The sequence below is a fragment of the Salvia splendens genome, chromosome 5, assembly GCF_004379255.2.
Source record: "Salvia splendens isolate huo1 chromosome 5, SspV2, whole genome shotgun sequence".
NCBI classification, from domain to species: domain Eukaryota; kingdom Viridiplantae; phylum Streptophyta; class Magnoliopsida; order Lamiales; family Lamiaceae; genus Salvia; species Salvia splendens.
The window spans coordinates 38,330,456-38,352,345 of record NC_056036.1 but is presented as its reverse complement, the minus strand read 5'-3'; the positions used below and the strand labels follow the sequence as shown (position 1 = coordinate 38,352,345).

Here is a 21,890-nt window from a genome sequence, read left to right as displayed (position 1 = left end):
TTTCTTTTTCCTTTGTTTTAGCCTTTTCTTTAGGTTGGAATTTGACTCAATCGACTACAAAATTGATGTGTACCACCATAAAACAATATTAGGGATATAAACGAACTTGTATTTATTTTTTGTTTTGCACATGAATTAATTTTTTTAGATACTTTATCAAAATTGAGTAACTTATTGTATCATAGTGCTCCATATTTTTTGATTTATTAAGATTTATTGAATAATTTCATGAAACAACAAGAAATATTCCTTTACTGTTGGACTCGTGATGATTAAACTATCCGGTTCAAGAAAATATCTGATAAAAATTTTTATAATAATTTGTTAGATAAATAAAGACATTAAATTAAATAATTTAAGTTAAATCAATATGAATTAACTAAGATACTAGTTTATCCAAGTTGGGCTTATATTGGAGCCCACTAGTGTCTCATATTTGTCCTAATTTATAAGGCCCAACATATGCAGGCAGCCCACTCATATGTAGTATCTCCTTCCCACTGCGCAGGCGATAAATCTCCATTTCCGGCGACAACTCCATCGTCGTTGTATTCCAATAATCTTCTCAACTCAAGCCACCTTCTGATTTGGATTGTTCTCCACGGTTCTTCTTCCTTCTCAATTTTTTTCTGTGGAGGGGTCTGTGGCTTTTTCCAGCTAAATCCGCCGCTTCAATTAACTTTATATTTCTCTTCTACAGCGAGGTTGATTCAGAAGATCGAAGGTAAATGTCCTAGTATAAGTCTCAATCAATTTATGAGCATACATAATCCTGACATAATTAATTAATTGTGTATTGAAATTATATCAAACATTTGATTTGTGATTCTTGATAAAAAGTAATCCCCTGACTCAGTTCCCAGCCCTAATTTAATTTATATCTGTAGTTAGTTTTGGTTCCTAATCGTTCATACTTCTTGAAGCTTTTTCCTGATGACAACATCAAACTCTTACATGAATTCTTCATTTATTGTGAGAAATTCAATCTTAGCTGTAGACATAAGTTGTTTTCTTCAATCTTAGCTTTAAGATATGAGTTGTTTTCTCTTGGTTTTAGTAGCAGTTGGTTGGCAGAGTTTTGAATTTGCTGATTTTTTGTGTGGTAAAATTAGGTGGTAGATAATGAATTTTTATCCCAAATCAAAACGTCTCAACTTCCGATTATGCTCTTAATTTGTAAATTATTTAGTGATTTATACAATAAGATTAATCATGATTTATACAATAATATTAAGTGTGTTTTCTTCAAAGTATAATGCTTATGAAAACTGGATTTCTTGAATTCATTTAGATATCATTTTGCACTGAATTACTAGGAACTGGAATATGTTGGATCTTTGATATCCGTGGCATCTTTGTATGATTGGTCTTGATGATAGTGTATAGGATTTTTTTTGGTTGGGTGTTACTTTTGTTTTAACTACCATTTTTCATTTCCTTTGTCTTGTAGCGTTGTATGGAATGAAGTGCGTATTGCTTTTACAGTTTAAATTGATGATTTCTGCAGGCACTTCCTAGTGATCATAATGGTTGGTGCATCCTCAGATCCAAATTCACTTAAAGAGTACCTTAAGAAATACACAAGTAATGATGATAAGGATAAGAAGAAAAAGAAGAAGAGAAAAGCAAAGCCCAATGCTGCTGGTGTCATAGTGGTGGATGAAGATCCTGTGTGGCAAAAGCCTGTTAACATTGAAGATGAAGAAGATTCAGCAGGTAACTTGATCTTTTCTACTTTTGGCATAAGAGAATCCAACATATTCTTGAATACGACTAACTTAAATGTTTGGAATTTTGTATAGATGAAGAGAAGCCTCTAGTTGACGAAGATATTGATGTAAAACGCATGAGAAGACTGGAGCAGGTGATGTCCAAACGCCCTTTTGGAGTCATTTCTGAGGATGGAAGTGGCTGGGTTCCCTTATCCACTAATCCCAGTCTAACAAAGTCTGAAAACCAAGGTTCTGATATCTCCCCACCTCGGAAAAGGATTCCTCGGAATGATACTCCATCACCAGAACCTGCAGAACGAGCAGATGCAGACTCTTCCCCTCCACGGAAGTCACGTCGTGTTTCAGGTGAGAGGACTGCTCGGCATGATACCCCTTCACCTGAGCAACATGGTGAAGACACGGATTTGTCCCCTCCTAGGCGACAGCAAAGTGATAAGCATGCATCTTCACCAGAACCTGGAAGATCCTTGCACCATAAGGCGGCCAATGATTCAGATATATCTCCTCCTAGACGTGCTCGTCCGGACTCTAGGCATCAAGACAGAGATTTGTCCCCGCCTCGACGACAACAAAGAGATAAGCAATCATCATTGGTTGAACCTGGTGGAATATCTCCTCCTAGACGTGCTACATCAGTTTCTGACCTTTCTCCTCCAAGGAGGAAGCCAAAGGAATCAGATAATCCGAGAGCTGGTTTATTTTCCGGTAAAGATATCAGAAAACAAATCGATAAAGAGAAGAAGGACAGTTGGTTAAGGTAACTACTTTGTAGTCCCAAGCATAATGCAACTTTCTTATCCAGCTCAGTGAAATCCTTACCTCCCTATCTTTGCCTCATAAGTCATACCATGTTTAACATCGATTTAATAATTCTAAAAATATGTTTTACATTGTTAAATGTGGTGGGTAATATCGGCATCTGGGCATATAGTCTAAGTGCAAATAGGTTACCGTTGCAAACATAAAAAATACCACATGCTATTGCTCTGAGCTGTTTCATTGCATGATTTTTTTTATGTTTTTTTCTTACTCACACAGTCAAACTCTAATAGTGCCTATATCTTGTAGCTTTAAAAAGATGGATCCTTCAGTAAGCGGCCGAGATGCAGAAGCAATATACCGCGACAAAACTGGGAAACGCATGTCAAAGGAGGAATATCTGAAATCCCAGAAGAAAGAAGAGAAACCAAAGGAAATAAAACTAGAATGGGGCAAAGGTTTGGCACAGAAGAGGGAGGCTGAAGCTAGACTTCAAGAAATGGAAGCGGAGAAGGATAAACCCTTTGCTCGGAGCAGGTAAATTTAGAAAGAAAACCAATTTGTAGTCTTTTTATGAGGTAATATAATGGAAATCGTGCAATAGTATGTTAGGCAAATATGATAACAGAAGCTTTTTCACATTGACCACATTTATGCTTACTAGATAATTTTATAGTAGTATTTTTTGAAGTCCTATACTTGGTGGATTTTGACAGTTACCTAAATATATCTCTCATGAATTTTATTTATGGGGATTAAAGATATAATGGCGTGGATCAACAGCTTCATTAATTGGGAATTTCTCCTTTTTGTCATTCTTTAACTTCTGAGTGAAACAAACATGCTTCACAATGTGGATGATAGAGCTGTTAAATGTTAATATGATAATTTGCTTGCAGTATATCTAATACTTACTGAACTTCGACGTATCACAATACTTCTTCATTTATTTATACTTTTTTAAACAATTGTAATGCATTTTTTATTGTCATAATAGCATACAACAGATATGAGGTAATTGTTTGGTGAACTAAGGTGTGTATGATCTTAAATCTGACATTTCACGTGACAACTTGTAACGTAGGGATGACCCTGATTTTGATGCAATGCTCAAGGATAGAGTTCGATGGGGTGATCCCATGGCACATTTGGCGAAGGTGAGCTGCTCATTTATTATTATTTGAACTCATATATATTGAAGTAAAACTAATTTGGCCTTTTCTTTCCGTTTCCATACTCACCCAAGTTTATATACCGATTGTTCAGAAAAAGCAGTTGGATGCACTCCTTCCGAACCTAGGTGATAGTGAGAGGATGAAAGAATCTGGATTCATAATACCCCAGGAGGTCCCAACTCATAGCTGGATAAGAAGAGGAATCGATGCAGCCCCTAACCGCTATGGGATCAAGCCTGGCCGACACTGGGATGGTGTGGACCGCAGCACGGGTGAGTCTCCTTATCCCATCCGATCTCCTCTCTGCATCGTTTTCATGTTAAGATTGTGTAGCAACAGTGAGATAATCCTTATACATTGTTCTTTGTCTTGTAGGGTATGAGAAAGAGCTGTTTAAAAGAACAAACGACAAACGGGCTACTGAGGCAGAGGCATATCTATGGTCTGTTGCAGACATGTAGATTTGAGAATCATGGATTAGTGCTTCTAAATTACATGTGTTAATGAGTACTCCTTTTAAACATAGCGGAAGAATTGGTTGATCTATACTTGGACAGGGGTTAAATTGTAATTTCACATGATGTTGATTAACTATGTTACTTAACTTATGAGCATGGCTAATTGAGGATCTATTGATGTTTACCTCGTTTTATTTTTTTATTTTTGGTGAATGAACAAATAATTATAAAGATAGTGTGACCGACCCATACCTCAAACCTTGGCTTCTTATATATTATTATCACTAGATTCACACACACATATGTTGTCAACCATATGTGGATTCTGGATCAAGATTATTGGATTATTTTTGTTCCAGTTTTATGGATTCTGAGATTGGTATAGGAACCATCTTGGTTTGAGAAAACTAATGTTTTTTAGTTCTGTTTTTGTCATCACTACTTTGGCAATCAAAAGTTTAGATTTTATCTCTGATAAAGACATCAATATGTACATACATAGTTTGTAATAGAATCTACCAATTACATGATGTTTTAGATTTTCTAATTCAATGGTGAATATTGCAACCTTACAGAATTCAAACAAATATTTTAACATAACGTGAATTTAAATTGAAATATGCGTAGTAATCTCAATAGTGCTACACACTTATCAATCTAAATTCTCTTTTAAGGGTCTCCAAATTGTTCAATTACATAAAGTGGGCTTAGTTATGGCGCTTTCAATCCATACAATTCTCATTCTTCAATCTCAACTACTAAGAAACGAAAAGACAACTTTTATTTTGCTCTCTCATGATAAAATTTTCAACTAGTGAAATATGTATTTTAGTGGAGTTGGGCAATAGTTTAAGAGTAAAGCAAACTTCTTGAAATTTATATATTCTTATCCTTGAAGAGTAGTCATATCAAGAAAAATGTAGCACATTCATGCCCTTTCAAGTCAAGACATATCCTCCCTCCACAAAACCATTGCACTTTACAAACTCAATCCGTACTTATATATTATAATCCCACAATCTTACAAAAATCAAGTCATTTGATCCACCAAAAAACCAGACAAAAACATCCTTAAAAAATGATGAACAAGTTACTAATGTTGCTTTGCTTTCTAGTGTTGCTCCTTGTTCCCCTTTCAAGTGCTGGCCAATATCTCTCTGACACATTTGAGGTTTTCGCCAAGCTCCACGACTTGGATGTGGAAGACGAAGAAGGAGAGGACGACCCGTTGGAAGCCTTAGACCTCCCATCTCGGCATGGTGGCCATATCAGCAAAGTGCTTGTCAATGTAGATGGATTTGGTGCTGTTGGAGATGGTGTAGCTGATGATACTCAGGTTTTACACATTCAAGTTTTAATACTATAATACAAAAAAAGTGTGTTTTGAAATTCTTGATTAATCTTATTTTGTTTTTGTTTATTTTAGGCCTTCACTAATGCATGGAAACAAGCTTGTTCCACTCCAAAATCAGTTTTCTTGGTCCCCGAAGGGCGTCGCTACTTAGTGAATGCAACAAGATTCAGAGGGCCTTGTGCAGACAAGATTGTGATCCAGGTAAAGCCCTTGTCTTGGATCACAACTCGTTGTTCGTCTTGCAATGACTCTTGTGTTTGCAGATCGAAGGGACCATCGTTGCACCAGATGATCCCAAGAGTTGGGATCCCAAGAATCCAAGAACTTGGCTGGTTTTCAACAATCTAACCAAGGTTTATTTCCAAGGGAATGGTGTCATAGATGGCTCAGGCACCAAATGGTGGGCTGCTTCTTGCAAGAAAAACAAGTCCAATGTAAATAAAATCCCAATCTTGATTCAAATATTCATGTCCTAATCTTATTTCAATCTACTAACCAATATTGCTTTTCTTGTTCTTGTTTGTGACTATGATCTGTCCTCAGCCTTGCAAGAGTGCACCAACGGTGAGACCAATTCGCCTAATAAAATGCGCCTACTATGCATGATCATAGAATCGGGTAATGAAGTGGAATATCTCTATTTTCTTCAGGCCCTCACAATAGACTCGAGCTCAGCTGTGAGAGTGAAAGGAATCACAGTTCAGAATGGGCAGCAAATGAACTTTGTCATCGGGCGTTCAGACTCCGTTCGGGTCATAAATGTCAAAGTATCTGCCCCAGAGGACAGCCCTAATACAGATGGGATTCATATCACAGAATCAACAAATGTAGTTCTTCAAAACTGCAAAATTGGGACAGGTTTCTTATTACATTACTACATTAGTATTGTGCTCATTTTTTTTCAAGAAACCATGATTCTTGGATTGTGTTTTTACTTCAAAACATGTGTTGATTATAGGAGATGATTGCATATCAATTGTCAATGCTAGCTCCAATATCAAGATAAAGAATATATTTTGCGGACCAGGCCATGGAATTAGGTAACAAACAATACACATACACTCTACATTGAAAAACAATTTCAAACCATTTTCATTAGACTAACATTACTAGAAACTGCACTGCACCACCAGCATTGGCAGCCTTGGAAAGGACAACACAACTGGCATTGTCGAGAGCGTGGTTGTGGACAAGGCCTTCCTCCGAGGCACCACCAACGGCCTCAGAATAAAGACCTGGCAGGTACCTTATAAAATATTTTAATAATGAAGCACATCTAAGTTGGCAAGACATTTTTTTCTATCCAAATTGGTTATGCATCGTGGCTGTTGCAGGGAGGCTCTGGCTATGTGCGAGCAGTGCGCTACCAAGATGTCAGGATGGAAAACGTCACCAACCCGATCATCATAGACCAATTCTACTGCGACTCGCCAAAAAGTTGCGAAAACCAGGTAAGCCATAACAACTAGAGCTAGAAAACTATCGGGCACTATAATGCGATAGATATCATGGCCCATCCGGACTCGATCTTTTGTCACCTCAACACGACCTAACAATTTCGTTTCTTACTATCAGACATCAGCAGTCAACATAACCCAAATCATGTACCGCAACATAACTGGAACATCAAGAAGCCAAAAGGCCATGAAATTTTCTTGCAGTGACACAGTTCCTTGCACTCACATCATCCTTAACAACATCAACCTGCAGAGGAGCGACGGCACAGTGGAGACCTACTGCAACTCTGCAGCGGGCATCGGCTACGGGTACATAAATCCATCAGCAGAATGCCTCTCCTCTTCTGACAAAGATGCTAAAATTGTTCAACCTACTACACAGCACATAGTTCACACAGAGCTTTGAGTTGCTTTTTGATTGTTTGTTATACCATGTAGTATAATATAGTATGAGCAGTGTGAGATTGGTTTGGAATGTATCATGATTCTTTGATTGTATAATGAATTCTGGTTAAAACAGAGTAAGATATACTTAGAATAGATAGTATGAAGCATATCTTGTAAGAGCATCAAGGATTGTATATGTAACTTTTATACTTAATTTTCGGCTTGGAAAAATAAAAGATATTCATGTATGCTTATAATCGTCTGTTAGATAATTTAGAAGGTTAGATGCTTAGGTTACAAACATTTCCTATTTTCTACAAATCATTATATTGCAAGTTCCAAGCAAAAGAGGAATCAAAGCAGTAGTAGTATATTTTAGCAGGCAAAGTTCTTACTTTTCTCTATCTATACTTGGAAAAAGAAATAAGATAAGAAAAGCATTAGGATTGAGTAGAATCCACTCGAGCCAATTAATATTTAAAATGGGACCAAATGGAAACATCATTCTCAAGTCCTGACCACAAATTCCTTGACAAAAAAGATATTTTGAGTTGGATATTTCTTGATGCATTTTCGGTTCTTGTTTGTTGTTAGTGGGAATTAGATAGAAATGGGTTTGGGTTCAGCTCCCCTTTCTACAGCTCCACCAATCTATAAGCTGCACGAGAATCACCTCAGACCAATAACCAGAGCCTCCCCGGCTGCCCTTCGTTGTAAGTTGGTCGCTTCCAGAAAATCGATAAACTAGTGAAACGCAGGTGCTTTCTTGTTAATTTTCATTCTTGAAATGTACTTCAGTTGTGCAGAAAAGCATTGCAAATTCATGGAATGAGAAAAGGCAGAAATTGGCAGTAGGATGCAGCAAAGTGAGTGTAGACAAGAGCATAATCGACGAAGCCTGTGAATTAGTGAATGGAACAGAGCTAACAATTGAAGACGAAGGAGAAGTAATACCAGCTTACCTATTCACGGCAGTCAAAAACAACAATGGCACAGGCATATTGCTCCTCTCTGACATATTCGGTTTTCATGACTCTGCCACCACAGATTTTGCTTATCGTGTTGCTTGCAACGGTTACAAGTAAGCCCACATCTCAACAAGCATAATGCTACTTATAAGCACATAAAACTCATGTTTGTTTCACTTCATGGAAATGCAGTGTTCTAGTTCCTGACCTGTTTAGAGGGGATTCATGGAGAAAAGACAGGCCACAGGCTCTGCTTGAAGAGTGGATCACCAAGCAGAAGCCAGAACACGTGGCACGAGCTGTATTTGCATCAGCAAGATGGATAAGGGATGAACTTTCAGCTGCAGGGATATCAAACAAGCTAGGGATCATTGGATTCTGCTTTGGAGGTGGTAGAGTTGTAGATATTCTAGCTCAAGACCAGGATGCATATTTTGGCTCTGGAGTCTCATTTTATGGTACTAGGATTGACTCTTCTGTTGCTAGCAAGATAAAGGTACCTCTGCTATTAATCACAGGTGATGAGGATGCACTATGCCCAATCACTAAATTGGAGGAAATTACAAAGAGCCATGATAGTGCAAAGGTCGTTGTCTTCAACGGGAGAGGTCATGGTTTCATCCATAGGCCAACTGCAGAAGAAGATGCAGATGCAGAGGAAGCTTTTAATATAATGAGAAACTGGTTACATGATGGTTTGCTTGTACAAAAATGAGCTAGTACTGTCTGTAGTGATTATTCAATCATATACTACATCGGTTATTCTACACATGTATCATAATACTAACAAAACAAACACACCAACATAGAGGGATTCAAATAAAACTTAAACATATTTCAATAAAATTCCTTGCTAAAATTATCAAAGCCACTCAACAAAAACTCAAGATGTTATACTAAATGAATTTGATCACCAATAAACCTGTCAAATAAGGTTTGCCTCAAAGGGGAAATAAGAGAAACAAAATTGAAACCAAAAACTTCTTCTAGAAAACTAGCTCATGAGGCTTCATGCCAGCCTTAAGCGAAAACCTGGCACCCAAATATGTCTTCAATTCTGGAACAGCCTCAATAGCCTTCAACAAGGAGGTATCAACAGCCTTCTGATCCTCTTTCTTTTCTGCAGGAAGCTCATTTTTCTCCTGTGTATTGGCATTGCACTATTAGAAATGAACCAGAAAAACAGTCTCAAGGTGCCTGTGAACTGAAAAATTACCTTCTTGTCTGCCTCAAAGAATTCACTTTCACCCTTCTTCTGCTTCTTCTCAACTTGTTTAGCGAAGTACTTGTCATCATACTTCTCCAGGTTTACACCAGAAATGTCAACTTTAGTTGATGTACCTATGACATAGGCCTGGTTCACACGTCTCAAAGGAACACCGTTGACCTTGTATGGACCTGTAAAATCAATAAAACATTAAGATAATTAAAATAATCAGGAGAAAGAAAACCGATCTGTTTAGATATCTTGCACAACTGAACATAGAAAAGGGGTACCAACTACCAAGCCACACATGGATCATGTAGTTGAGTAGTTCTTATCTACAATTTAAAAAGTAGAAAAGGACCCAAAACCACAAACTTTGGCAAAACAAGATACAGAATACTTCATGCACATAATTAACATATAATAGAAGTTTGGATGTGATCTAGAGATTAGAAGAATAGCTAATAGATAAATACTGTTTCGAAAGATGTAAATAGCAAAAGTGTATTCAGCTAAATGAGCTACAATAGTTACAAGAGTAGAATCATTTTGTGGAATCACTACTACTAGAGGTTGGAGGATGTTTTAGATCAGCATAAAATATGAAACATAGTGACATAAAATACAGCTACAAAAATCTCCAATGCTCAGCGTAGTAACATCTAATCTCAAGAGTGGAAAAATAAACAACAGAGCAATCTTGAATCAGAGTTGAATATTTATGTCCACATAACAAAAAGGCATTGCAAGTAAACTAAAAAATCAACTCATGGAATTGGAAAACTGACAGAATAAAAGCAATGCATTATATAAACTCACCACAAATTTAAGTATCAAAGAAGGCAACAAAAAAACAGAAATGGAGACCAAAATAAAAGTTTACCAGTTACAAGAAGCAATCCAGAGGAAAGCTGCTTCAAGAAAACAACTCTCTTCCCCTTAAATCTCCCTGCTAGTACGATCAACACTGTCCCGGGAGTGATGCTCGCTCTGCATACAACAACACACAAATCAAAATCAAATTTAACCAAAAATAACCGTAAAAATCAGCCGAAAATAAAAATAGCTAAAAAATTGGAAACAAGGCAACCTGAGCTTTGTAGGCTTGGCCTTGCGCGTGTTGGAGAGGGGCTTCTTAATGTCATCGGCAGGGTAGAATTTGGGAGGCTTCTCCTCCACAGCCGGCGCTGCGGCGGCTTTCTCATGCTGGGGAAATTTTCCGCCGTTTTTGGCCTTGATAGCCCAGAGCCCACGCTTGTGGTACATCTGTGAGCGTGAGCACTTGCGAACTCCGGGGATCAGTTCCGGGTTACGGATCGATTTAACCGATTTGGGCGCCATTGCAGGATCTCTCACTGTGTTTTGTGCGAAATTTTTTTTTTTTTGCGAGAGATGGCAAATCGAAATGTGAGCTAAACCCTAGATGAATATATACGTAAAGACTAAAACCCAGTTATAGAAGAAAGTGCACAGCCCAATAAGTTGGGCCTTATCTTCATTTTACTTTGAAGATGATTGGAGTTTTATTTTTATTTTTTACAACGCACTCTTTTTGCACGAAAATTAGGATGCAGCTTATGTCAAAAATGTTTATATAGTTAAAATAGGTGCACCAATGATATGATAATGAGAATAAAATAAGATTCAATCGATCTATAAAATATAATGCAACATTTGATATATTGAGTGTCCACAAAAAATATCCACCTTTCTTTTGCTATATTGAGTGTCCAAAAAAATACACTGATTTCTTTTTCTAGACCACAACTACATAGGAGTATATTTTAACTTTATAAACATCTCTTATTTTAAAAAAAAATACTTTTATAAATGTTTTTTGTAGATGATAAGATGCATAGTTATATGCCACATTTGGTTCTTTTTCTAGACCACAACTACATAGGAGTATATTTTAACATTTATAAACATCTCTTATTTTCAAAAAAATTACTTTTATATATGTTTTCTTTAGATCATAAGATGCATAGTTATATGCCACATTTGTATTGGTAATTTCGTATGCCATCATTCTCAGTCTCTATAGTATCATTGATAATAAAATCATATAATCTTAACTAATTTTATGGATAAAAAATTACTCCATGATTTAAATCATACATTTTGATTGATTTATGGTTAATCCCTAACAAGTAGTATTTTTCAATAATTATTTAGCGCTATTTAATTAATGAGAAAACACTTATGTGGCGCTGATGTGGATCAAAGCAAAGGGTTTGGACAAAACGATGTCCTTTCTTCTTAGGATGAACCCTATTTCTCATGTTATTCGACATTCCTTTGTTGGATTTCTAGTGCATTTACTCAAAACGCAGTCTTCACCACACTGTTCCAGTCGACAAATTTTGCATTATTATTGTTGTTGGCTTCGTCAAAAGGAGGGCATGGTGGTCCAAACATTTTCAACGGTGACAATGCAATGACAACAAGAGGATGAACGTGTATCGAATAAGGGCACAAAAAATCCAACAAGGGAATGTCGAATATCATGAGAAAGACCAATGGGTCGAACTGGGGCTAAGCCTGAGAGGAAACAATACTGTTTTCTTTTAAAGGGAAATACAACATTGTTCTCTTTGATGGCATAATTCGACATTGCTCCATCCATATCCTCAGTTTTAAATGACACCTCAAAAAATTAAACGTATGAGACAATTGTGAGAGGTACTAATTTAATTAGTTGGGTTTGAAAGTTACTCCCTATGTCACAACTTAATTGTCACTCTTGGAGTGGGCACGAGTTTTAGAAATTTAAAGAAAAGTTGGTTGAAAAAATTAGTGGAATGTGAGACCTACTTTTTTGTATTTGTTTTATAATAAAATGTGAGTGAAGTGAGTAGTGCAATGTGGAACCTACTTACCATTTATGGTAAAAATGAAGTGTGATAATTAAGTTGAGACGGACCGAAATAGAAAAGAGTGACAATTAAGTTGGGACGGAGGGAGTATATAAGATCGACCATAAGTTAACCAAAATTGTACTTCAAATGACAATTTTCCATAACAAAAAATTATGCAACACGTCACAGAGAGAGATATAGTAGCCAAACGGTCTCCAGGAAATACACCATTAGAACAACCAATGAAAAAGAAAACAGAAGTTCCAAATGAGAAAGCATGCCCAACAATCTCAACTTCACTCATTACCCTGCATTAAATCGAAAGACATTGTTTTAGTATGTCGGTTCTGAGATGATACGAACACCAAAGAAGATACACTTATAAAACTGTACGTGATGTGTTGACAAGCATGAAAGATGACAAATCCATAACTACAATCACTTATGGATGAAAAGTAAGAAAATTGTACTCCCTCCATCCCAAGGTAGGTGGGGCATTTCTTTTGGGCGTTGGATTTAAGAAACAAATGTATTCAAGGTTAAAGTGGAAAGATTAAAGTAAGAGATGGAATAAGTAAGATAGATGAAGAGAGAGTCAAGTATAAGAGAGATGGTAAAGTTTTTGCCAAAAAAGAAATGACTCAACTACCTAGGGACAACCCAAAAAGGAATACGGCTCAACTACCTTGGGACAACCCAAAAAGGAATACGACTCAACTACCTTAGGACGGAGGGAGTATAGAACATGCAGACCTACTTGAGTTTTGACCTATATTTTGCATGAAACAACTCATATAGCCAAAACAACAAATTCATGGTATCAAGGACTACTTAGATTTTCACCTATAATTCATACCATACAGATAAGAGATGGAGCAACTTATAAACTTCAGTTCTGTCCTACTTCGAGTAAAGGTAGTGTTCATTAAAACAAAAATCTGAAACTGGGAAGAACAAAGGTAGTGAACTATAAATAGAAGACAATATTACATGTTCTACTTACCTCAGGTAGAGGGGTACTGGCTACATTAGAAGTCAATTTGGGGGGAGATTCGTCAAATTTAAGAGAGCACTCTGAATAAGCGGAACCTATCCCCACTCCAGCACCAAAAGCTATAGACGCCCACCGTGTAGCTGGACTCCCTGAAACAACAGCGAATGCAAGCTCTCTCATTAGTCAGAAGAAACAATAAGACTACTACCACTTGTAAAAAAGGTGAGTACATAGCTACTCTAACTCTATTAAAACATAAATACCATCAAAAAGTTGACCAGGTAAACTAAACCAGTAAATATGCTCCAAACAGGCTCTTTGGTATCATAAAGAAAACTAAGTAGTGATGCTTCTGAAGCGTGTCGAGGAAAAGAAAAGGTGCACTAGTTTTGGCAAGCGTAAGTGATTAAATAACACACTTCACATTACAAAGAATGATCATGAACTCGTTGCCCGTGGTTTTGCATCATATACTCATTTCCATAAGTAAATTGCAATCTTTCACAACTGTAACTTCCTCTACAATCTATTCCGAAATAACTATACTACACTATCAAAGGAGATCTAATAAAAAATCTCCTAACAGAATTAAGTAATTTAAGCCACATTTAAAATTAACCAAAATATATAGTATCACAGCAATTTTCAAATACTCCGTATCAGCGAACTAGCAACTCCACTAGCATTGTTCAGAAAATTCCCTCAAAATATCAATTCAACATCGAAATTCAACAAAACTACTAAACAGCGAGCTGCCGAATATACAGAAACCCTCAAATTAGAGAAATAAATTGAAAACGAGAAAAAAAAAAAGAACGGCGTTAATACTCACGGAAGATAAGGAAACCCGAAACGGCGCCGGCGAGCGAAGAGTAAACGAAACGACGGAGGCCTAAATCGAGGCACGCATCCCATTTCGCAGGTATCTCCGCTTTGCTTCCGTCCGCCATTTCAGATTATCGATCAGAAATCTCCACAGCTTTTTTCCCCCAAATTCTGTTGTTCAAGAATCAAGTTCGATTTTCGAGGGTTGCTCACTTGGTCGAATTTCGTACTAGTAGTTAGCTAATTTCATTTTCTGTAACATAAAAACAATTGGGCTTAATTATCAACAATAGTTACTCCATTATCATGGCCCGGCCCAATAATGCTAAAGTTATTATGGTCCACAAATATTAACTACTTTATCCATGGCAAGTGATTAACTTTTTTTTGGCATTGAAATTTAAAAATATATATAATTTGTAATAGAACAACCAAAAAAAATATCAATCACTTTTTCTCAATGGTGGTTGTCTTAGTTTAGTGCCTATTAGAGCAGAACTAATAAATTAAAAGGCTGTGGGTTCGAAATTTGTAATTATGTATTTATATCAGCATTATTATTTATAGGAATATGTTAATTGAACATTATTGGTGAGCTTGCTGAGTCCATGTTTAACATTATTTATTTTGTATTTGATTATAATAAATTTAATAATTATTATGTTTAGCATAACTCCCTCCGTCCGTGAATAGGAGTCCCGGTTCACTTTTACCATAAATGGTAATAGGGTCTTACCTTCCACTAACTCATTTCATTCAGATTTCATTTAAATCATATATATACAAGTGAGACATCTATTCCACTAACTTTTTTCCTCCCGCTTCTCTTAACATTTCTTAAAACCCGTGCCGCAAACAAATGAGACTCCTAATGACGGACGGAAAGATTGTTTATTTTGTGTTACATAGGAGTACTTATATTTATCATAATAACTTAATGATTATTATTGATGTCGTGATGATTATTATTGGTTCCAATTTAAGTGATTGATTTTCCTTTTTAACAAAATAAACAATACTTTACTCTCTCTTTTTTTACTTTATTATCTCTTTATATCTTCTACTTTATTCTTTCTTTATTTTTCATACTTCTTTGAGCTCCTATTCTATTTTGTTCTCTCTTCTCTTATAAATATTATTTTTTTAAAAAAATTATATAAAAAAAAGTTGATCATTTACAACGAATAAAGTGAGTACTCCTACTACTTATTAGCAGTGGCGGACGCAAAAAATTATTTTGGCATGGGCTATACTCTTACTTTATTCGTCCAAATTTAAAGTCCCGCTGTGAGGGGGAAAAGTCAACGGAATAAATGTCTCAATTTTACATATTGGTTTTATAATGAAATATAAATATAATGATTTAGTAGAGTGTCAGGTTCACTTATCCAAAAAAATGAATCCAATTTTAAATTGCAGGCGTATCAAAATGATAAAATCTGATATTATTTCATGAACGAAAGAAGTATTTTATATAATAAAAATTAAAATAGGATACATAATAGTTGCTTTGAACCTACCGGACCAAACTACAAACTCTACTTTTTATTGTCAAGTTTTTATAATTAAATAAATATAAAGAATTATTAAAAATCAATTTTTGTATAATAGAATTCACTAGAAAATAATTAGAGAAATTTTAAAATTACTAAAGCCAACCTCCAAAAATTGTTGTGATAAAAAATAATGAATCTGGATTGTTTTAATCTAGGCTTATTGAAGCAATAAGGGATGGATTTTTAAGCATTTATACCACAAACTAAGAAGTACTATGGAGTATAATTACTCTTCTACACGTTTACAGTCAAGACACGTCACATTTTATAGCATTATTATATTCAGAGATCATCCCCATTTAGGAGAGCGTGCGATATTTTATTATAATAATAATTAACATTACAACTAGTCGTCTTCTTCAAGTTGCAAGTTGTGGCATCCATTTTTTTCTGCAACTCTCCAATTTTCAGATTTTTCAGTCCCTTCCACTCATCAACACTCAACAATATGCTCCCCTATGGCAAAATTTTAGGAAGGGCTATAATTTTGAAAATTTTAAGCAATTTAGAAGAAGAAAAACATTAAAAAAAAACTTTTGGGAAGGGCTTAAGCCCCTCACTGCTCCTTACTGTGTCCGTCAGTGCTTACTAGTACCAAGTTCTATTGCTTGGTAAGTTTATTTAAAATAAATTGTTACAAGAATCTCAACACACTTTTACAAAAGGTAAGTACAAACTCCAATGCGAATGATAAAACTAATGATATAATACTATACTATGATATCATCTTGTTGCAATCGTAGAGACGTAGACTAAGGTTTAACCTTAATAAAGTTAGTTCGGTCCTACCTTGAAAACATCGATCATTTTGTTTGGCAATAAATAATGTTAGCTAGTAAGAATGTGTTGTAAAGAATCAATAATTCAATATCATCATTCATGAAAAGAAACAAAAGCAACGACAAAACCTCAAAAAAAATGATAGAACCAAATTTACAGCAGTAAGGACAGCATAAAGTGATGTATTGACAGATTTATATCTTTGAATTCCCAATTGTTTCTTCTGACATGTAAATAATCATTCCAACTTAACAAAAACAACAAAGAAATATAAATAAACTACTCCCAAACAACCTTAAAATTTCAGAAACAAGTTTTAAAATAAATCAGCCCAAAAAGAATTATATGAATGAACAAAGAAGCCCTCTTTCATCATCACTCAGAGCACTTGGTGTTGGACCTAAAGAGAAGCTTCTTCTTCTTAGATGTTTGGTTGTCAAATGTGAGCACAACCTTTCCCGGTTCACCAATCTTGAATGAGCAGCTCAATACATCCTCGTCCGCCTGCCCGATCTTCCTCGATTTTTGGATGATCCACGTGTATCCGCCCTCAGCACTCGGGACAAACTCCGCACCATAGGAAACGTCCCACCCGACGACCCTCACCTCCCACGCCAACGTGCCACCCTACGACGAGTAAATTGCAATGTCAATACGCGGCACACCCATAAAACAGTAGACACACAAACATAAGGCTTAATCAAATTCCAACCTCAGAAATTGGCAGTTCAATTGTGTGCTTGCTTGCTGGCTTAATAATTTCCTCTACTGCAGTATCGGCAGTGGTGAACTCCCCGCCGGCCTTGCTCAGACCACCGTATTGCACGGGGACTTGCTCCGGTGCAGCGTACCTAAACACGAGACAAGCCAAGACAACATTTTTTTAGAAATGTATCGTTTAAAAACTCGTAAGAGAAGCGAAATCGAGACTACTAACTTGAAGAGGGTCTCAGCAGTCTTGGTTGGACCAGCAAACACAAACTTGCTCTTAGTCCTCTGAGTCAAGAATGGACTGATCATCCTATTGTAAGCAACATACCACCATGGCACATTGATGAACACCTTCATCCCAACACACAAATACCAATAAATTAAACATCCCATAATCACATAACATCACCAAACAAACACAATTGCAAGAACAACATAAAGATTGAATCTTTTCTTGCATCTAACCTATTTTGCATGAAATTCAGCATATACCAAATTCATCTCAAAATCATGCATCAACCCACAAAGAAAACATGAGTGAATTGCAAGAACACAGCATCAAAATTCAATCTTTTCTTCCACACACACATACCTGTTTGGCAACAAATTCTGGATAATTATCCTGCAGCAGTTGAAGGGCTTGATTTGTAGCCTGCCTCAGTTCTTTCTTGGTGAAGAACAACCCAGGCGAATTCTTCAAATCAGTAACTTGCACAATCGTGCAAATCCCCTCAGGGCTAAAATCAAGCCCCCTAATTCTCTTCTCCAAGAACTGAATATAAAACCTCAAGAACTTAGCTCTTTTCTCTGCATCAGAGAAAGTGTTGCTATACAGCTCCTTATCTTGGAACTCTCCAAACGCATTGTAACAAATTGGGTGCCCCTCTTTATCCACTCCATTCACATACACAACTTTCTCGAGCCCTTCTCCGATTCCTTCCTCCACCAACAGCTCATCGATCTTGAATTCCTTCCTCCACGCCACCACGTTTTTCACCATGGCGAAAGCTTCCTTCACCTTGAAATCCCGAGCCCTCAGGAACTTGAGCAGGATTGCATCACTCCTCTCGTCGGCGAGAAGTGTGACCCCCCAAATCGACACCTCCTCCGGCGCTACTTCCTCCTCCGCCGGAGCTGCGGCGGCCTCCTCAGCCTTCACTTCTTGAACTATGGTCTCCTTGATTTCCTCAGCAGCTTCAACCTTTTCCTCCACCTTCTCAACCACCGCCTCCTCCGGTGTCTCCTTTTCTTCCGGCGCCCGCGGCGCTGCTTCGGAAACTGCTTCACAAGATTCGATTTTTTCTTCTTCCGTCTTCTCCTCCTCAGGTTTGGGCTCTTCCTTCTTCTCCTCCGCGGATTTGGGCTCTTCCTTCACCTCCTCCGATTTGGGCTCTTCCTTCACCTCCTCAGATTTGGGCTCTTCCGCCGTCTCTATAACGGCGGAGGGCGGCGGAGGTGGGGGAGAGGTGAACTCATGCTTGTTCAAGGCCTCCTGAATCAAAGATTTGAGCTCGTCCAAAGCTTTCTTCTCTGGATCAATGAGATCATCGACTTTGTTGCTCTCCTCCTTGAAGGAAACAGATTCGGCAACTTCTGTCTCCTTCTCTCCCTCCACGGCCTTCTCCGGCTCAGCCTCCGTCCCCGCAACGGCATTGGTGGGCTCCTCCGCCACCGGCACGTCACAAACCACGACCTCCTCGGCGGTTTCGGGAGCTGCCTTCTTGGTTTCCTCAGCCATGACAGAAGAAATGATGAATGATTTTTTAGGACGTAGAAAGATGGAAGGAAACAAGAAACTGATTTTTGGCTATTGAGCAAACAAAACTGAAAATATCAGAGAGAGAAAGAGATGGGTGAGACGTGAGAGAGATAGGGAACGTGAGAGGCTATTAATATGGGGAGTGGAGGGTTTCTGTAGTGTGTGTGTGTGTGAAAACAGACTGTTGAAGAGTTGAAAAATGCCAGCTCGTTTAGCTGGGCCCGTTTTCGTCAGCAGGGCCCGTTTACACAAACTTTTGATTTTTATTTTGGTTTTGATTTATTTTTCCAATTTTTACTGCATTGTAAATAAGTAACCCTCCGTCCGCACTAAATTGATACCCCGTACATAACTTTTGGACACGAAAATTAAGAAATTGTATTGAAAAATATGAAACATAAAGAGAAAATAAAGTAAATAGGGGAATAAAGTAAGATTGATAGAATGTTTTGTTTTTTATGTTAAAAAATGAAATGACTCAACTTAGTTGAGACATTGCAAAAAGTAATACGCTCAACTTAATTGGAACGGAGGGAGTAGTACCGGCACCGAATATTTAACGATTATATTTTGTTGGCTGATTCTTCCTTCTATTTTTAGCTAATAGGGATTTATTCGGTTTAATGATGAGGCAAAAATTAAGTACTCCACTACGCATCAATTTCTACATCGTGTGATGGTATATCCTCTCTTCCCTAAGAATGGAAAGGAAGTTAATTAAGACGTTTAAGCATGTGAAAGATACATGCTGATTAATCCAATAAACTTTACTAAATCGAACATAAAGAAAAAGATAGTCAACACCATCAATATTTAGAAGACCAAAAGCAATATTGTGGTCGTCGTTAATAATGGATGATAGACTAAGAATGAAAATAATAATCATCCCCAAAAGAGTAGTAACAGAATGTCACGGTAATTTCATCTAGATTTCTCATTAGATGCATGTCATTTTAAATAATATTTTCTCATCTCTAAAAATATGGAGTGCCTTATTTTAAAACGAACTTTCGTGATTGTAAACATATTTCAACGCAGAGGGAAAATATATTTGATGATTGCGTCTAATATGAAAACTAGTAATTCCTTTAACACAAATAATTAACAGACGATATCATATGAAATGAATCGTAATTAAAGTTGGCCAATAACATAGTGCCAAATAAATTCGAGAATAACTAGATAAAAATAAATAAATAAAAACATTATTGTAATAATGTACCTGCACTGAATCTATTAATTCACTAATTTATCGTATTGAAAAAAATATAATTTCCACTCTCAAGTGATCGAGTGTGTGATTTATTTATCTAGCGAAGAGGTTGATTTGTCTTAAATTTTCGCAATTAAATAGTTAAAAAATATTGTTACACTAAAAATTGAAATTAAAAATTGTAACATTAGATTGTACAAATTGAAAGTATCGTATGTATAATGGGTATCGTATCATTGTTGTGGATAGCTCAAATTACAAATTATTAAAATGAAATTAATAATATTATTGTCAATGACGATAGACTCCCAAATTGGGTGACCCTTGATTTCACTATCTTGTTTATAATTTATTTTGTGAAGTTTGGTCTGGTGCTGGATTTCACGTTGGTTCTCTTCTAAATTCAATTTTCCAGCCAAAAACTTGGTGGCATGGTTGTCACATAATTTAAATAAAATCAATAAAACCAAACATTCTCTTAGTGATACGTGTAATCCAAGAAGCATATTTGTTATTGTGATAGGCTGTCAACTTATCTCATAGTAAGTAGTATTTGCTTCGTTTGAATATTTCCATGCTATTTTTTGGTTGTTACTAATTATCATCATAATTTTTTAATTAGCCGACTATTACAACTAATGATGATTAACAACTTATTTTGAACAAATATATCCTTGCCCTTTTCTTCAAGACTTCAAATTTGCTTTTTTAATGGATCAAAGATTACAATCTATGTACACTATAAAATAATATTTTCCAATTATTGTAGTATGGTACTATTTCATACCATTAGAATCGTTTAGTTAGTTGAGAAGATCTATTAGCCAATCAAATGCATTAGGACATTAGGTGTGATAATTGTAATTTGGTTCAATCTAATTTTATGGTTAACTACAATTTCTATTGCGGTATACCTTTCCCAAAATATGAAATTCATAATTTTCCATTGTTTCAATTTTTCATTTGGTCTATCTTATACTATTAGCTGTCTCATTTTGGTCTATTTTATACTATTATTCTACTAACTCATTATCACTCACATTTTGTTTCTTCCTTCGCCCCAGAAAAATATGTGCACATTCTATTTTCATATGTCCCATAAAAAAATACTATGAGATTTTCATTTATAGAAAGTTATCTCAATTTTTACCATACACATCAAGTTATTTAAAACATATACCATCATACTAATAATAACGTGAGCTTCACTATCCACTAACACTACTTTAACTATCATTCCCCTAATTTCTCTTACTTTACCAATTTTGTTTCAATTCTCGTGTGATATCATATACCCATATTTTTATGGGTCGGAGGGAGTATAAAACTAATACTCCATATAAAATAGGACTCCCGTGCCGGATCAAAGTGAGAAACATATAGGGGACGGAGGGAGCAATAGTACTTAGTAATTTTTTTATACTTCTAAAATAACAAAAAAATACTACTAGTAATTTTTGATACTTTTAAAATAACAAAAAAATATGTGTATCCTATGCGTCATTTTCCTAAAACATAAAAATAAATATGATCTTCTTCAGTCAAAGGATTCTCTATTTCAAAATTTTAAACTCCATATTTGCACTTTGCTACAAATGTTTTTCAAAAAGAGTACGAAAAAAATGAACACAATCAATTTGAAAATTAATGTAACTGAAAAAAGATCGACGCAGTCAATTAGTAGTACTATAATTTA

At 36.1% G+C, this 21,890-nt stretch overlaps 6 protein-coding genes across 7 annotated transcripts; 3 read left to right on the top strand and 3 right to left on the bottom strand.

Moving 5' to 3' along the window:
- Window positions 1-481: 481 nt before the first annotated feature.
- Window positions 482-4,309, top strand: LOC121802477 (BUD13 homolog). Of its 2 annotated transcripts, none has more exons than XM_042202155.1 (7): window positions 482-724; window positions 1,508-1,716; window positions 1,803-2,490; window positions 2,802-3,029; window positions 3,577-3,649; window positions 3,759-3,939; window positions 4,043-4,309. In XM_042202155.1, the coding sequence occupies exons 2-7, from the start codon at window positions 1,527-1,529 to the stop codon at window positions 4,126-4,128; spliced, it is 1,446 nt and encodes a 481-aa protein (XP_042058089.1). In that variant the 5' UTR covers window positions 482-724; window positions 1,508-1,526; the 3' UTR covers window positions 4,129-4,309. The 2 variants fall into 2 exon arrangements, with proteins under 2 accessions (XP_042058089.1, XP_042058090.1); XM_042202156.1 differs by having other exon boundaries at window positions 1,486-1,716.
- Window positions 4,310-5,054: 745 nt separating this feature from the next.
- Window positions 5,055-7,537, top strand: LOC121805798 (probable polygalacturonase At1g80170). The gene is made up of 9 exons (XM_042205801.1): window positions 5,055-5,461; window positions 5,552-5,680; window positions 5,743-5,913; window positions 6,023-6,043; window positions 6,130-6,337; window positions 6,438-6,519; window positions 6,613-6,721; window positions 6,814-6,930; window positions 7,055-7,537. Exons 1-9 carry the CDS (start codon window positions 5,204-5,206, stop codon window positions 7,340-7,342), a joined length of 1,383 nt encoding a protein of 460 aa, XP_042061735.1. The 5' UTR covers window positions 5,055-5,203; the 3' UTR covers window positions 7,343-7,537.
- A 338-nt stretch (window positions 7,538-7,875) lies between these two features.
- Window positions 7,876-9,058, top strand: LOC121805799 (carboxymethylenebutenolidase homolog). The gene is made up of 3 exons (XM_042205802.1): window positions 7,876-8,036; window positions 8,122-8,404; window positions 8,484-9,058. The coding sequence occupies exons 1-3, from the start codon at window positions 7,934-7,936 to the stop codon at window positions 9,004-9,006; spliced, it is 909 nt and encodes a 302-aa protein (XP_042061736.1). The 5' UTR covers window positions 7,876-7,933; the 3' UTR covers window positions 9,007-9,058.
- A 47-nt stretch (window positions 9,059-9,105) lies between these two features.
- LOC121805800 (60S ribosomal protein L6-like) lies at window positions 9,106-10,918 on the bottom strand. Its single transcript, XM_042205803.1, has 4 exons — window positions 10,589-10,918; window positions 10,382-10,488; window positions 9,508-9,689; window positions 9,106-9,433 (listed from the first exon to the last, which is right to left on the bottom strand). Exons 1-4 carry the CDS (start codon window positions 10,837-10,839, stop codon window positions 9,278-9,280), a joined length of 696 nt encoding a protein of 231 aa, XP_042061737.1. The 5' UTR covers window positions 10,840-10,918; the 3' UTR covers window positions 9,106-9,277.
- A 1,574-nt stretch (window positions 10,919-12,492) lies between these two features.
- Window positions 12,493-14,412, bottom strand: LOC121802899. The gene is made up of 3 exons (XM_042202588.1): window positions 14,183-14,412; window positions 13,360-13,499; window positions 12,493-12,664 (listed from the first exon to the last, which is right to left on the bottom strand). The coding sequence occupies exons 1-3, from the start codon at window positions 14,298-14,300 to the stop codon at window positions 12,653-12,655; spliced, it is 270 nt and encodes an 89-aa protein (XP_042058522.1). The 5' UTR covers window positions 14,301-14,412; the 3' UTR covers window positions 12,493-12,652.
- A 2,251-nt stretch (window positions 14,413-16,663) lies between these two features.
- LOC121805956 (patellin-3-like) lies at window positions 16,664-19,112 on the bottom strand. The gene is made up of 4 exons (XM_042206009.1): window positions 17,815-19,112; window positions 17,449-17,573; window positions 17,224-17,362; window positions 16,664-17,138 (listed from the first exon to the last, which is right to left on the bottom strand). Exons 1-4 carry the CDS (start codon window positions 18,958-18,960, stop codon window positions 16,887-16,889), a joined length of 1,662 nt encoding a protein of 553 aa, XP_042061943.1. The 5' UTR covers window positions 18,961-19,112; the 3' UTR covers window positions 16,664-16,886.
- Window positions 19,113-21,890: the final 2,778 nt, after the last annotated feature.

Coding starts and splice junctions, on each gene's coding strand:
- LOC121802477 (XM_042202155.1), top strand. CDS start 1,527: ATGGTTGGTGCATCCTCAGATCCAAATTCACTTAAAGAGTACCTTAAG. Junction 2,491..2,801: donor AAGAAGGACAGTTGGTTAAG/GTAACTACTTTG, acceptor TATATCTTGTAG/CTTTAAAAAGATGGATCCTT. Junction 3,940..4,042: donor TGGTGTGGACCGCAGCACGG/GTGAGTCTCCTT, acceptor TTTGTCTTGTAG/GGTATGAGAAAGAGCTGTTT.
- LOC121805798 (XM_042205801.1), top strand. CDS start 5,204: ATGATGAACAAGTTACTAATGTTGCTTTGCTTTCTAGTGTTGCTCCTT. Junction 5,462..5,551: donor GTGTAGCTGATGATACTCAG/GTTTTACACATT, acceptor TGTTTATTTTAG/GCCTTCACTAATGCATGGAA. Junction 6,338..6,437: donor AAACTGCAAAATTGGGACAG/GTTTCTTATTAC, acceptor TGTTGATTATAG/GAGATGATTGCATATCAATT.
- LOC121805799 (XM_042205802.1), top strand. CDS start 7,934: ATGGGTTTGGGTTCAGCTCCCCTTTCTACAGCTCCACCAATCTATAAG. Junction 8,037..8,121: donor CTCCCCGGCTGCCCTTCGTT/GTAAGTTGGTCG, acceptor AATGTACTTCAG/TTGTGCAGAAAAGCATTGCA. Junction 8,405..8,483: donor GTTGCTTGCAACGGTTACAA/GTAAGCCCACAT, acceptor ATGGAAATGCAG/TGTTCTAGTTCCTGACCTGT.
- LOC121805800 (XM_042205803.1), bottom strand. CDS start 10,839: ATGGCGCCCAAATCGGTTAAATCGATCCGTAACCCGGAACTGATCCCC. Junction 9,690..10,381: donor TGGATTGCTTCTTGTAACTG/GTAAACTTTTAT, acceptor TTGATTTTACAG/GTCCATACAAGGTCAACGGT. Junction 9,434..9,507: donor TCTTTGAGGCAGACAAGAAG/GTAATTTTTCAG, acceptor GCCAATACACAG/GAGAAAAATGAGCTTCCTGC.
- LOC121802899 (XM_042202588.1), bottom strand. CDS start 14,300: ATGGCGGACGGAAGCAAAGCGGAGATACCTGCGAAATGGGATGCGTGC. Junction 13,500..14,182: donor TTCGGGTTTCCTTATCTTCC/GTGAGTATTAAC, acceptor CTGTTGTTTCAG/GGAGTCCAGCTACACGGTGG.
- LOC121805956 (XM_042206009.1), bottom strand. CDS start 18,960: ATGGCTGAGGAAACCAAGAAGGCAGCTCCCGAAACCGCCGAGGAGGTC. Junction 17,574..17,814: donor CAGAATTTGTTGCCAAACAG/GTATGTGTGTGT, acceptor GTTGGGATGAAG/GTGTTCATCAATGTGCCATG. Junction 17,139..17,223: donor TTGAACTGCCAATTTCTGAG/GTTGGAATTTGA, acceptor TACTCGTCGTAG/GGTGGCACGTTGGCGTGGGA.